This window comes from Rhipicephalus microplus, chromosome 5, assembly GCF_043290135.1.
Source record: "Rhipicephalus microplus isolate Deutch F79 chromosome 5, USDA_Rmic, whole genome shotgun sequence".
Lineage (NCBI taxonomy): Eukaryota > Metazoa > Arthropoda > Arachnida > Ixodida > Ixodidae > Rhipicephalus > Rhipicephalus microplus.
The window spans coordinates 78,395,653-78,410,010 of NC_134704.1; the positions used below are offsets into that span (position 1 = coordinate 78,395,653).

Here is a 14,358-nt window from a genome sequence, read left to right on the forward strand (position 1 = left end):
GTTGTGGTGAAAAAAGTTGTTGCAAACCTTATTTGTGCATTTTTAGCAGAAGCTGCACCCTCTGTTAGTTTGGTACGTGTGGGTCACATAAAAAATAACTGCTCAAGCATGATATGTCTTCTCTTGCAGTTGGCATTTGTGCCATATATTTCTTTTGTGGCCGTGTATGCTATTCCTAATTTGTTCTACAGCAAATTTTAAGCAAACCACTTGACCTTCTGTCGTTTTAGAGAATAGCCTTGTGTGCTTTATTGCAAAACTGTCAGATCACTTGCTGGCAGCGTGCAGTTACCCTTGCTACTCAACCTTGACTCGTGACGTCTCAAAGGTTTGGCCGGCCCGGCGTGGATTGTACCATTCAACATGTGTTGGAGTATGCTGTGATACAGATTTTATTTTTGGTGAACGAGGTGAGGCTGTTTCACTTACTCGGCATGTTTCAAAATAAGTTTGAGGAAGTGCTCCTATTGTAATGCGGAAGTCGGATAACAGCGGTCTTGCCTGGCCTCAATGGATACGTGTTGTTTTTCATTCAGGGTGCTCTGATTAGCGTGTGTGCAGATGATACTCTCCACCTCTGGAATCTGCGCCAGAAGAAACCCGAGGTGGTGCACACACTCAAGTTCCAAAAAGAACGGCAAGTGTTTTTTTTCCCTGCTATGCTTTGCATCTATATCCCCTTCGGGCGCGAGTCATGATGCACTGTGTGGAAATGCATCAAATGTGCATGGCATGATTTTAAGGCACTCAATATTACATTTCAGGAAAGAAAATGAAGGAATGTGTTGTTTTTTGTTAGTTTGAGTAATTAATGGTAATTAGCATATAATTAATTATATAATTACTGTTATTAGTCATCTTCATTTCTTGCTTAAAAAGACCAAATATTAGGCCCAAAATGCATGCATAGTTTGATTTGTGGTTGCACTCATTTGGAACAAAAAAAAAAAAAAAACTCTTTACGTTGGTTGTGAACACTCTAGTGTTTCTAGCAAAGTGATCCTTGGCAGCAATACTCAGCGCAACAAACTTAAGTGATTGCTGTGAAGCCTGCATGAATGTGCACGCTGAGTTTCAATCCATCTGAAGAAACATGCTGTATGTGACATTTCTCTGAATTTGATGTGTATAATTGTACACACCGCCGCCGAAGGGGATAATAATGATATATGAGCATGGCTTACACTAAATAGATGTGGAGGTTCCTGTATGAGCTAAGTAACAAGAGCGTCTGGGGTACACAGGCAAGGAAAAAAATAAACGCAGATAATTATTTCAGTTGAATTTGTAACTCGCCCTTCTTCATAAACACTCAAAAGAGCCATTCTTATTGTAAAACAAGTTTTAGGGAGCCAGGAAAGACAAACGAACTGGGCATCAGCTTGTGATTGTGTGGATTTCGACAGCATCTTCTTCAGCTTTGTTGTCTTTTTAGTTGTGTACTAAGGATCCAATGGCTGAGCTTGACAACTTTTGAGACGCTTCTGCTGAGCCATAGTGACGTAATTATGAAAAAACGATTTTCAATTCTTCATGACAAACTGATGTTGATAGCAGTCCCATTCTGTTCATGACTTTCGTGTATATGCTTCTGTGAACCATTTCTCTTTCAATGGTTAAATATTATCAAAGAGATGGATCGCAGCCAATACAGCTAACCGTTTTTCTATTCTTTTTCTAGGATCACCCATTGTCACCTGCCATTCAGGAGCAAATGGCTGTACATTGGCACCGAGCGTGGGAATTTGCACGTAGTGAACATAGAATCGTTTACACTCTCTGGCTATGTCATCAACTGGAACAAGGCTATAGAATTGTGAGTGTGCTTTGCCAAGCTTCAACAAGACACTCGAGAGAACTTTTGAATTTTCGAGCCAGTCATTACCAAAAAGGCCACCCGTGGTTAACTGTCCTTTTAAGTGCAGAGCACTTTATGGGGGACCTGGGCTGTCATACGGCGTCATCATTTCTTGTAGCTTGGTAGAACGGTAGAAAACCCACGTGTAGCGTAGTAGTCTACACTGAGCAAGTGCTCGCTCCAAGAAGACGATGTGTTCCTGGTGTTATTCGAGCGCTTTAACTATGACATCAAGTGCAGAGCACTTTAGGGGCCCAGTCTGCTGTATTCTGTTGTGTGCTGTCGATCATTGGTGTAATACGGTCAGAACGACGTATAATAATAGAAAAAAAGGAAATAAGTGATAAATAGAAATGCAGAGAAAGAAAGAAAAAAATTCAAAAATGGAAATAAATTGTACACAAAAAGAGGGGAAAAAACGCAGTAAAACTGTGATAGATAAAAAGAAAGAGAGGAGGAAAGAAAGCGAAAATCGAAAAGAAACAAAGAAAGCTGCCTAGCTCTGCATTTCGTTCGTGCTTGGCAACACCAGTGCAAAGCTGCGTTATTATCATTTTTTGTTTACTACAAACACACTCAGTCTCCCTAACGTGTCAAAAAGGTGTGATATCCCAGGCATTCGAATTGCAGAAACAAAAAATTGTGTGTATGCGTTGTTTATTACAGCTCTATTAAGCACAACCAAAAATTTGCAAACGCATTTTGCGATTTGGGCAGCTGTTCTGTAACTGTACAGTAAGACGACTCACATCTCGCTGGTACATGTTCTGATGACATCAAGTTAATTTAAGCCCCATAACTGTACAGTCAAACGACTTACATCTCGCTGGTACATGCTCTGGTGACATTAAGTGAATTTAAGCTCCCATAAAGTGCAGGGAGCAAGCGGGCCGTATTAATTTATTCGATTGCAACAAAAGGGTACTAATAAAAAATATGGAAGCTTGTGAAGCACAGTTCAATAATAAGCGAAGTCCTCTAATGCCTGCTGTTCAGAAAGGATTTATGCATGGTGTTGCTGTTGCTCCATCTACACAGATCTCGCAAGACTCATCCCGGTGCGGTGGTTCACGTCAGCGACAACCCTGTGGACCATAATAAGGTGGGTGCTCTGGCTTGTCTTATTTTTCTACTTTTTTTTTGTCCCCTTAGAACTTCTATTTTAATTTAATTTAATTCTATTTAATTCATTCTCTTGGGAAAGGCTCGAATATGACCAACACATCACCACCCGATAATAAATCTATGAAAGCTTCCCTCTTCACAGTCACAACCTCTCTAGATGTTCCATTACTTTAGTTATCATATAGCCTTCACAGTAGTTGGGCAAGTAAGTTCTGGTATGGTTGCTGAAAGCTATGTCAAATGCCAAGTGGGGGCCACAAAAGTCACGGCTTCAAAAGTCTGCACTAGAGCTGACAGTGCTTTTTTGTCAATGTTTCATATAGATAGGGATAAGCATGACATGGGCACTTCTGACTCACTGTTTCTTATGTGTGGGATGTGAGAAGAAACATTGTGATGACCTGTAGCAGCATATCAGTACACTTGAGTGCACCCATTCTTTGGCCATATCTCCTTTGCAAGTATGGACTGTGTGTACAAAAAAAAAAAACACATCCGAGCAATTACCTGGCCTTTTATTCTGTTATCCCTGTGTCCTCATTCTAAGCATTTTGGCACAGATAGAATGTGTTGCTTGCTTCTGGCCACTACCTAAAAATAAGTGCAGTCCACCATGGTGGGTGAGTGGTTAGGGCACTCGGCTGCTGACCCGAAGGTTGGAGGTTCGATTCCGGCTGTGGCGGTCACATTTGGGTGGAGGTGCAATGGAAGAGGCCCGTGTACTGTGCGATGTTGGTGCATGTCAAAGAACACCAGATGCTCAAAGTTTCCGGAGCCCTCCACCATGGCGTCTCTCATAATCATTTTCTTTGTTCTGAGATGTAAAGCAGTAGATATTAAGAATGAGCTCATTCTACTTGGTACTGTCAGTTTTTTGTTGCACGAGGCGCTAAGTTTTACTATTGAGGTTTCAGTAAGTTATCCTTCTGAGGCATTCTACCTAGCTGCTGGGAATGCGTACGTTTGTTTGCCAAAATGTGTTCGCAGGAAACTTATTTTTGCGAGGTGCTGCAAATTTTATTTGTAAGGCTCTCCCAAATCGTTCTTGTGAGACACTTAAGGCCCATATTTTTAACTGAGCCTCAGCACTATATGGCGGGTTCATCGTTGCTGTGCTGCTTTTGCGTTCAAGCTGCGCAGCACATTTAAAACTCTTGTTCATCCTTGTGCATTGACAGAGATGGATTGCAAGAGAGCATTGTGCATTGTGTGCGCCCCGAAGCACTGTGTCCAGTTGTTGGCTGAGCACAAATTCAGGCATGTTTCCTCATGCACACACGGCTTTGTGCATGCATATTGGCCTTATGAGTCGGCGCTCGTGCGGCTGTGAAGCATCTGACCAACTTTCTTGTTGTCTTCTATGCGCTAGTTAAACCCTGTAATGCCTACGAATAGTTATGACTTCAGAAAAAAATCTGAGAAAATATTGACTGTTTTTGCTCTTCTTGTACAATTCATTTTAAGAAAAATATGAATGAAATTTCGTTTGAGGCATAATTTAATTGGTAATAATTACAAATAATTAAAACTGTCCTATAATATGTAAGTCATTGTATTGTCAGCGCCGAATGAAACCCAAACAGCAGAAAGCCTTTGCGTATACCATCGTGAAGGCTTGCCGCTGTTTGGGCTTCATTTGACACTGATAGTACCTTCTTCATAACATGTCAAACCTGCAACAGCTGCTTATCATGACATCTATAGTACCTTTATTGACGTATCATATTCAATGTACCAAATATGATACAGTGGGCATTACAAGAATGATACATAGTTGTATGCATTCGGTAAATTGGCATGTCCTCGTATTAAGTAACTGTTGGGAGTGCTGTGTTAATGTCTTGCTACGTAAACACAACCTGCCTCGAGTTGTGTTTCTCGGGTGACCACTTGTTTTTCCAAGTGTACAAAAAATGAGAAATAGCCAACAGTGTTTCCGTAACGGAAGTGTACTTGGAGCTCCAATGCATGCTTTGCGACGAAACTGAAGAATTAAAAAACAATATAATAGCGTGTTTTGTTGCCTGCATATAATCAACAATGCTGGAAAATACAAGCAAGAATTTATTAAATAGGTGTGCAATTTTATCAGTGGATAAATCTACCCTTCCATATCAGTCCCAGCACATGATGCCGCCTTTTACAAAGCATTGGTAACCACCACTGGTTCCACATAGGCCCTCACATACACGTGTAGTTGAGCGAGTGTAATGACTAGAAGCAAATGCTATTTTTGGGGTGCATTTATAAATAAATAAATAAATTAATTTTAATTTTTTTATTGCCTCTGTCTTTTGTCATCATCTAAGAAGGAATCATTGAGAAGTTTTGTGGTAGAAAGTTTTGCTAAAAACAACATTTTGGCAAGGAGGATATGTGCATGTACAGTGATACCAGCTAGAGACAGAGCATGCAACTTTAGCTTTGCATACTTTCGTCAGGCATATTGCTTCTAGACATTTTTATACAAATAACTTCAAGGAAGGCAACAAATTCTTGCCTGTTTTGGTTGGAGCACCATATGAAGTTGAAGTGAAGTTATTGTTAAGTTACTATGGCAGGTGGGTTAAATGACATAAGTGCTGCCTTCATTAGAAGATATTAGCTGCATGGGATTTTTTTCTTCTAACATTTTAAATAATATTTTGCCTCTTAACATCGCTAAAATTTTACCCTTGCTTGTGTAAGCATGCTGTTTAATACGGTGTTGTCTATTGCTTTTGAAAGTGTGCTGTCGAATGAACATAAGCCAAATAAAAAGTGTCTTTGTTACGCATTTAAATGAAGCTATTGCAACCTTTCTCAATTTTTACTCAACAAAATTGCACATTTGTTTTCTGCACAGCTGCTCGTCGGCTTTGAGACGGGAGCATTGGTTCTCTGGGACTTGCGCAATCGTTCTGCCGATGCAAGATTTCAACACTCTGAGGTGATTACTGGATGGAATGTGTGTCTTGTTTGTATCAATACGACTAGCCATTGGCAAGAGAAATTTAGTCTGTAGCCTAATTATGTTGGATGTTTCTAGAGACAGGTTCTTGTAGACACATTTTTTGAAATGCAGTACTGAAATATTTTTTGGAAATATCGTTACTCATGTCAACAAAACTCGCGTATGATTTAGCTATTAGTTTGTCAGTATAACATGACAGGTTTCTTGTACAACTACATACTGCTCTCTATCAGGTTGGTGGCGAAGATGTTGCATTTGTGGAAAGGCTTGCTGAGGCGTGAGATTTTCTCGATCAACGCCCTTAACTCATTACGCAGAAATGGAAGTGGTGCCTCGGCATTATAGCCGGTGTTTGTTCGATGAATTAGATGGCCATACCTGGGTGACACTTGTGGCTTGAATCCATTCATTTGACAATTCTTGGGTCTCATCAGATGTTCCTGGCAATTCCAAGTCTTGTCTTCTCATGGCAGTCCAGTGAAGTACCTAGTTGTGTGCACTCAATACTGTTGTGCCAACATTATTCAATGCCATAAAGAGTTTTTCTCGACTTGTACTGATTGCACATTTGCTTTAAACTATCACATTATACGTGCTTTTTCTCAGCATGCACCAATAACTTTGTGTCTACCTTAATTCTCCCTAAAGTGCAACATTTAAAGTTGATAGTCTGTAATTGGGTTTTTTGGGCTATTCTGTTGTGTCAGTGTCTGCATGCCTTTGTTTTGCGATGAATCTCTAACAACTAGCTCAGCCTTCTGTGGTTATTAGTTTCAATCCTAGCATCGCTTCCATTAATCCTAACAATGTACTGTAGTACTCAAGATTAGGCAGGTAAGTTAACAAAAAATTGGAGAGTTATTTTGAGTCGGTTGTAAGCTTCATACGTAATTGTGTTGCCTACGTACCTCATGCTGCCTTACGCCAATAAGAGATTGCGCCACAACGGTGGAGATGGCTCGTCGTTCACTTGGGCTGTTTTTTTCCCTGGCAGGCTCTCCATTCTGTGGCGTGGCATCATGAAGGCAAGCAGTTCATGTGCAGCCACTCCGACGGCAGCCTTACCACGTGGAACATACGAGTTCCTGCCAAACCGATGAACACTATCTTCCCGCACGGTGAGATCTGTCGTGCATTCCAACATTGTGTCCGTTGCCTACGTAGTTCGCGAAAACCACCTAATGCAGTGGCAAATATTACCACTGTCTAACTTCCAATTTGTGCCAGTGTACTAGCCAATTATACGTCTACATTTTCGTGGTGCCGAGACATTCTTCAATACCATGATGGCATTGCATATATGAACTTGGAAGCTGTATGTACAAAACGTTTCATGAGCACTGCTTGTACTGAATTCATGGATTTTAATCGGTACTTTAGAGAGCACTGTGTCAGAAATCTTAGAACGGAAAGTGCCTTCAGGAGAATTACGGCAACGAGCATAGTCTGAAAGGTGCTAAAGAAGCAAGATTCTCATAGTATAAACCTGAGAAGTCTTGCTGAAAAGTGTGTACTCGGAACACCCTGATCACATTAGCTTAGTGCTACATCTGGCTTGTTGGTTTAATATATAAACAGGGAATTTTCTTTGTGTGTGCAAAGGCTAATACTACGGGCTCATAAAGTTCCTGCATGTGTACTTTGGTTCAAAGTAGCCGAGGCATACTGGTTTTCAAGTCTCTGGCCTTATGCAGCCTGGGGTGCTGTGATGTAAAGCTATTGAGTTTCATTTCCTATTCCACTACAAATAGAGCACTTCCTGATTGGTTCAAATCTTCTCGGGCCATGCTCATTGCACTCATTCATCACAGAAAGCAATAAAAGCAGCAAAACTGCTCCATCACATCAATATTCCAAACAAAACCGAATTTTTTTTTTAGAATAGCGGTAGAGTGTCCTACATTTTGAATGGAATAAGATATAGCTTTAAGAAGTACAGAGTTTAGGTTCTCTGCTATAAATCAGGCCGTAGCATTGGAAAGACAGGATGTGAAAGACCTTTAGTGCATGTTTTGTCTTTCCATCATTTATAGGAGATAGCATCATTTATAGGAGATGCCTGCCAACCAAGTTCCCCGGAACTAGGTGCATATAGGTGATGATGGTAGCAAATTTATTTGCATGGCCCCATAATTCCTGCCAAGCAATTATTTCTTCCTTCAGAATGGAATTCACAGGAATTTTCTATATCACTTTAGAACGGGAGCACTTGCCAGCAATTCTGCGCATATTCAAGTTTGTTCAGCATATTTCAGCATAATCTCTGGACATTCATACTTGTCATTTTGACACGATAGGACTTTGTGATCTTCCAAAACTTGATTGACAGTCAAAATAGGGGCATCCTGAAAATTTCTGACAGCTTTAGCCAATTATGTAAAAGTAATGGCTTGAGTGGTTTGGGGAGCGCAAAATAAGCTAGTAAAGTTTTCTTTTTATTAAAACTGGCAAAACATTAGGAGTACCCAACTTATGCGGGGGCACAAATTAGGTGAGTAGATCTGGTATGTCACACAGTCAATTTTAAAGATGTATAAAATGTGTGCTTGTTCTTCACATGCATAGGCTTTGAGAAGTGAACTCAAGTAGTTGATCGCAGATTTGGTTCTAGACTTGATATCATTGTAACGCTGAGTCAAGCTTGATTTAAAGAATTAATAAGAAATTATATGAGAACAAATGCACAAGAAGCAAACATGATCAATCTGTTTCCTGTCTCATAATGGCAGTGAAAAGTTCTCGTTCATTGTAAATATTGTAAACATTGTGATTACAATCTTGTTTTCATTTCTCACATGATAAATAAAGAGGAAAATTTTTAAAATATCTTCAGCAGCAGGGCCACGCTCATGGCTTGTAATCGTAGCTTCGTGTTCGTAGCCAGAAAAAAAAGTTGTAGTCAGTTTCTCAGGACTCGGGTAAAGTTCTTGTCATGCCACGTCTTCATTTTAGTCTCGTTCACTGCATTGAAACAAAAAAAGAAAGCATATTATGTTCTTATGAAGGGGAAAAAGAAACCTGCCTATGCCAGTTTTTAGTCATCTTTCACTGCTCCATCACAGTGCATGTTCAACCGCTAGGGCACATCATCACGCTCGCCCACTCTTTCTCAAATGTTTTTTTTTTTTTCCAGTGCGGAATTCGAAAGAAGGCAAGCCCGATCCATGCAAGCCCATTTACAAGGTGGAATGGAAAACAGTGAGGGGGGCGTACGTATCTACAATCTGTGATTTTTTTACACCCCTTTTTTGCCTCTTTGTTTCGTTTGATGTTGAAGCTGGTGTACAACTTGTATTAATCTTATCCTTTGACCTGCATTGGTGACGCTAAATACAATGACTGTTTCCTTTTCTCTTTTATAAACAGGAAAGCACGACACGCAAGTACCCTAACAGAAATGATTTGCATGCTGCCGTATGCCCAGGAAAAGATGTGTGTCTCATTTAGCTGGAGCCCTTTTATAGGCTTTTGCATGCTGTAACGTTTGCCTTTGCCGAGTATTGCGCCATGCGTCGTTTCAGTCAATCGGGGATTCTCGTCATCCGTTTGGGCTTTACGGCATGATTAAATATGGGTTCTGTGTCCCTCAACTCTCAAAATAATTAGCCATGAAGCTAAGATTTGTTAATACTTACACTGCAGTGGGTAGTTGACACTGCTGCATGCTGTAACGTTTGCCTTTGCCGAGTATTGCGCCATGCATCGTTTCAGTCAATCGGGGATTCTCGTCATCCGTTTGGGCTTTACGGCATGATTAAATATGGGTTCTGTGTCCCTCAACTCTCAAAATAATTAGCCATGAAGCTAAGATTTGTTAATACTTACGCTGCAGTGGGTAGTTGACACTGCTACGTTCGGCACTTGTGTGTTCATAACTGGTTCATAAAGCCAATTATACAGTTGGTGGCACAATTTTGTTCACAAATGTGGCTTCCGGTGCCACAGATGTGTGACGTTACGTTAACGTTTTTTTGTCTGTGAGTGCTTAACTCACAATTTGTTGTCTGAACTGGCCTAAAGATAGTAGTCTGCTTCTTTTGGTACATGCTCGTATTATCACATAGGCTACATTAAATGGAACTAATGCTATTGTTGCACATACACTGGCATGCAGCTAATGGTAATGTAACTAAGCTCTCTACATAAAACGAAATAGACCACTATTTTATGTGCACTCTAGATGGAGAATGTCAGATGTTCAAGAAGTTTGCCTTATGAAGTATTGAAAGGTTTGTGGATATATTGAATATATTTTGTGTTCATAGAAAACTTAGAACAATGCTTGTGAGTGCACAGTTCTTAAATGTAAAATCGGAGCATTGTTAACCCCGGAGGCACTTTATCACATGAAAGATTTCTCATGATTTCTCAGCCCTCTTTATGAACAGTTTTTATACTGTTACAGCCAATAATTCGCATCATTTTAGTGACAGGTGCTTACTGTTATGGTGCAAATCTCATTGTGGCTGACAAGTGTATAAATTGATAACGGAAATAAGGACTCTGACAAGTGAGCTTGTAGCTGGTATTTGGAGTTTCTAGCACCAGCTGTGAGGATATCATTGAGTTAATCAGAACTATACTTGACAAGGAGATGCACAGCTATCTCTATAGGTGTTTTGATTGCAGTAGTACAGATTCTGTCACATTTGAGCTTACTTACTCCTAGTCTCGTATCTTAAGCAAAAAATGGATAACAGTAGCTTTTGACAAGTAATAATAGAAGATATGGAACTTGGCAATATATTTTATTCTTTTGTGTCATTCATTGTGTCTTGGCAAAATATGTGGGTTGTCAGTCATCTCAGTCATTCGTGAAGTCACCCAGCAACTTGGAAATATGAGTCAATTGTGGCTTGGTACCACAGCACACAGGAGCAACATGATGTGTAGATGTTCTAGACATACTTGTTGCTGCTTCTTGATCATAGCTGAAAGTGAAATCGAGGTGTGTATGACCAGGAATGCACCCTTTTATGCGTACCTTTTGTATTTGTTTGTTTACAAATTTTTCAATGTACCGTGCACCTTGCACAGTACCCATCTTTGGAGTATTGTGGGAGGTGCACAGTACTTTTGTATGATGAAAATAATGAACAATAACAAAGAAACAAGTGTTGAAATGAAATTATTAGAACACTGTTCAGTCTGAGATGTTCTGCAATAACTACGGCATTAAAAGCCACCAAATGGCATTGTTACTGGTTGGTATTGCATTGCTAAATGCAATGTAATGACGGATATCGGCAATAGCATTGTCCTGGAGATTGGTTGCTTTTGCTTCTTGGTTATGACACATCACTTTGCTGTTTACATGGCAACATTTAGTTCTGCTTCCTTTATTGATAAACCTGGGAAGAGTTCTGAAAATATTGCCTGTTGGAAATGAAACTTCGGCTCTTGGTTTTTTTTAATCTGCTCTGGCATAATATGTTTCAAATATCAATTGAAATATTTTGAATGCTACATGTCGACCCTGGATTGCCTCTTATATGTGCATGTTTTTTTTTCTTTTCCAGGGACTCCTTTGTTATCTTTTCGGGAGGCCTCCCCTTCGACAAGAGTGGCCAGACACCAGCCTTGACCGTTATTCATGGAAAAACCACAACAGTTTTGGAAATGGAGCACAACATAGTTGATTTTGTTACCCTCTGTGAAACCCCATTCCAAAGTGGTACGTCCTGCCAGTGTGTATGTTCTGTCATTTAACTCAACAGCTGACACACCGTTATCATTTAATGGCTAAGTGCAAGGACAGGGGTTTGATTCGTGTTTTTTGAGGTCACATTTTGATGGGAGTGAAAGGCTTGTATTTAGTGTGCATGTTAAGGGGTGCATGTTAAATAACTTCCGGTGGTAAAAATTATATTGGAGTTTTCTACTGCTTTGTGCCTTATTGCTGCATTTTGGAATGTAAAACTCTAGAATTTTTATTTTATCTACACAGTTCGTCATTAACTGTAGAGTGTTGCCTGGGTTGATTAGCAGCCAGCTAGACAGCTTTACATGGCTGGGCCCCAGACACAGCCCAGGCACATAACTTTTTAAGTGGCTTCCTATTACCAAATGGTACATTTAGTACATGAAAAACTGAGTTTTCAAAATGTAATGGTTAGATCCTGAATGCCAGATTTTCATTAATATGAAATGAGTGACTGTCTTTGTCAGTTTGTTCTGGTGGAAATCATTTTTATTAGCTTCAATGCAGAGAGCCTGGTGTCAGTTCTGATAGCACTTTACCATTCTGATGCTTCATGTTGTTGTCTTACATCGACTCATGTCAACTTGTGGTACTCGAAATGTACCCTATGGCAGCTTATCATTAGTAAATGTGTCTACACTGAATTACGTTCTACTAATAATTTTAACTGATACAAAGAAAATAGATTAGACTATAGCACAGTTCTGAATGCAACTCACTCTGTGTCCATATTTAATATTTTGTGTAATATTTACTGAAATATTGAAATGTACTTATAATAATGATAAATGGGACATGCAAGAGATCTAGAGAAGGTATGGCAAGCCAGCTCAGCTGATAGTCTGGAGGCTTGTATGACGGATATTTTGTTTGCTTGCAGAATTCCATGAACCCTACGCTGTTGTTGTTCTTCTACAGAATGATCTAGTGGTGGTTGACCTCACAAGCCAAGGGTACGTTTTGTGGATCTTTTTTATATTTCTCATGTGGGTGCCACTAGAAATTAACCAGTATTTCTACCTCTAATATAGCTTAATAATTGCATATCAAGGTTCATTTAATACATTAATTTGCTTGTGTCTAGTACAGTAATATGCATCTAATACAACAACTCAATGATTCACTAATTAGCAAAAAATTTTTTTTTCGTTTAGTGCTCTTTTAAAGCAATAGATCAGTTAAAAGACAGCACTGAGCTTTTCTTGATGAATTCAAGGGCAAGCCTTGGGTCAACTTCATCTTGTGGATGTGATGACAGTCAAAGCCAGACATGCTGAATCCAAAGGGGATGACAAAATTGCTAGGTGTAGTTCGATGTATTGGCGCTAGTTAAATACAAGAGTTACATAGTATATACATAGCTGCTTTTCAGTTAGTACTTCCCACTTTTGGTATGCTTTATCTTATCATACTACTGTGTTGCAAAAATCTTACTGAAACAAACGGTCAACAAGATTCTGCGTGAGCTATCCATATTATGGGACCCACAGCTTCCTCATTTTTTTTGCATAATAACCTTCATATTAAATGACCCAAAGTTCACGAGATAGAATTCCAGCCACAGCAGCAGCATTTTGATGGAGGTGAAGTGCTTGAGGCCCATCTGCTTATATTTAGAGGCACATGGAAAAGACACCAGGGGGTCAAAATTTCCAGGAATTTCCACTACGGCGTCCCTCATAGTCATACTGTCGCTTTGGAATGTGAGACCCTAGCAATTATTACTAGTACACCTTTGCATATTATTTCCAAGATAATGTTGCAACAGCTCAATATCAACAATTTTTATATATAAGTGGGTTCTACGCATGTGTGGTCATGTGGACAAATTCACATAATGAATGACATCCTGAATTCCTCACCCCAGCTGAGGATCACTTATCTATTCTGCGCTTAGGATACCTTTAACTGCTGCATTGCCGCACTGCAGGGCTGGGCAGTATCGAAGTTACATGCATCTTAAATACTATCTTAGATACTCTTTGGGTATCTTGTATCAGTATCGTTATATATCCCGCAAGACAGGTATCTGTATCTGTATTTCCGTTACATTCTATGAAGTATCTCGTATCTCAAGATACAAGATACTGCTGTCGCAATGCTTCCATGCACAACATTCATCTCAAACTGAACTTTTCAATAAAATGAAATTAGCCATATTAAGAATTTTTCAAGCAGACCTTTTTGTGTGTATGCATTCGCTGCTACATTTTGTGGGTCTACAACAACGAATTTTCGAATGTATCGTGTTATCTTAAGATACAGTTGGTAAATATCGTAACGGATACAATTTTTTTGGTGGTATCTTGTATCTGTATCTCAATACTTTTTGTTTCGGTATCTTGAATCTTATCGCGATACAAATTCAAAGTATCTTTGCCCAGCTGTGCCACACTACGACTCAGTTTGTTGGGATATGAAAGCATAATCTAGATAAACCAGGGAAAGCTTGCCTAAACTGATTGATAAGCTGCTTACATGGCGTACAAAGAAACTGTGTGACCAGGAGTGCATCCTTTATAGGTGGTGTTCTTGAATTCCACTTCTTGAAGGTTGGTGTACTTCGGAGCACTTCGATTGAGTTAGGTGAATGGGTTTGCAGTAAGAGGGCTATCGAGCAGATGAAAGTGACCAGCCAAGTGTATCGTTAGTCTCGCCACAAGCAACCATAGTCTGAACAATCAGGTTTTTCACTAGGGTCACTTTGCAGGAAAACACGAA

General features: G+C 39.7%; 1 protein-coding gene across 4 annotated transcripts in view; it reads left to right on the forward strand.

The window, feature by feature from the left end:
* Tomosyn (syntaxin-binding protein tomosyn) overlaps positions 1 to 14,358 on the forward strand; it is a 64,273-nt gene that overhangs the window by 6,468 nt on the left and 43,447 nt on the right. For all 4 annotated transcript variants that reach the window (XM_075895707.1, XM_037425263.2, XM_037425264.2 and 1 more), the window contains exons 3-11: positions 329 to 410; positions 537 to 637; positions 1,682 to 1,816; positions 2,897 to 2,960; positions 5,829 to 5,912; positions 6,931 to 7,054; positions 9,070 to 9,145; positions 11,456 to 11,610; positions 12,518 to 12,590. In XM_075895707.1, coding sequence (XP_075751822.1) covers positions 329 to 410; positions 537 to 637; positions 1,682 to 1,816; positions 2,897 to 2,960; positions 5,829 to 5,912; positions 6,931 to 7,054; positions 9,070 to 9,145; positions 11,456 to 11,610; positions 12,518 to 12,590 — 894 coding nt within the window. The remainder of the gene's footprint in view (positions 1 to 328; positions 411 to 536; positions 638 to 1,681; positions 1,817 to 2,896; positions 2,961 to 5,828; positions 5,913 to 6,930; positions 7,055 to 9,069; positions 9,146 to 11,455; positions 11,611 to 12,517; positions 12,591 to 14,358) is intronic.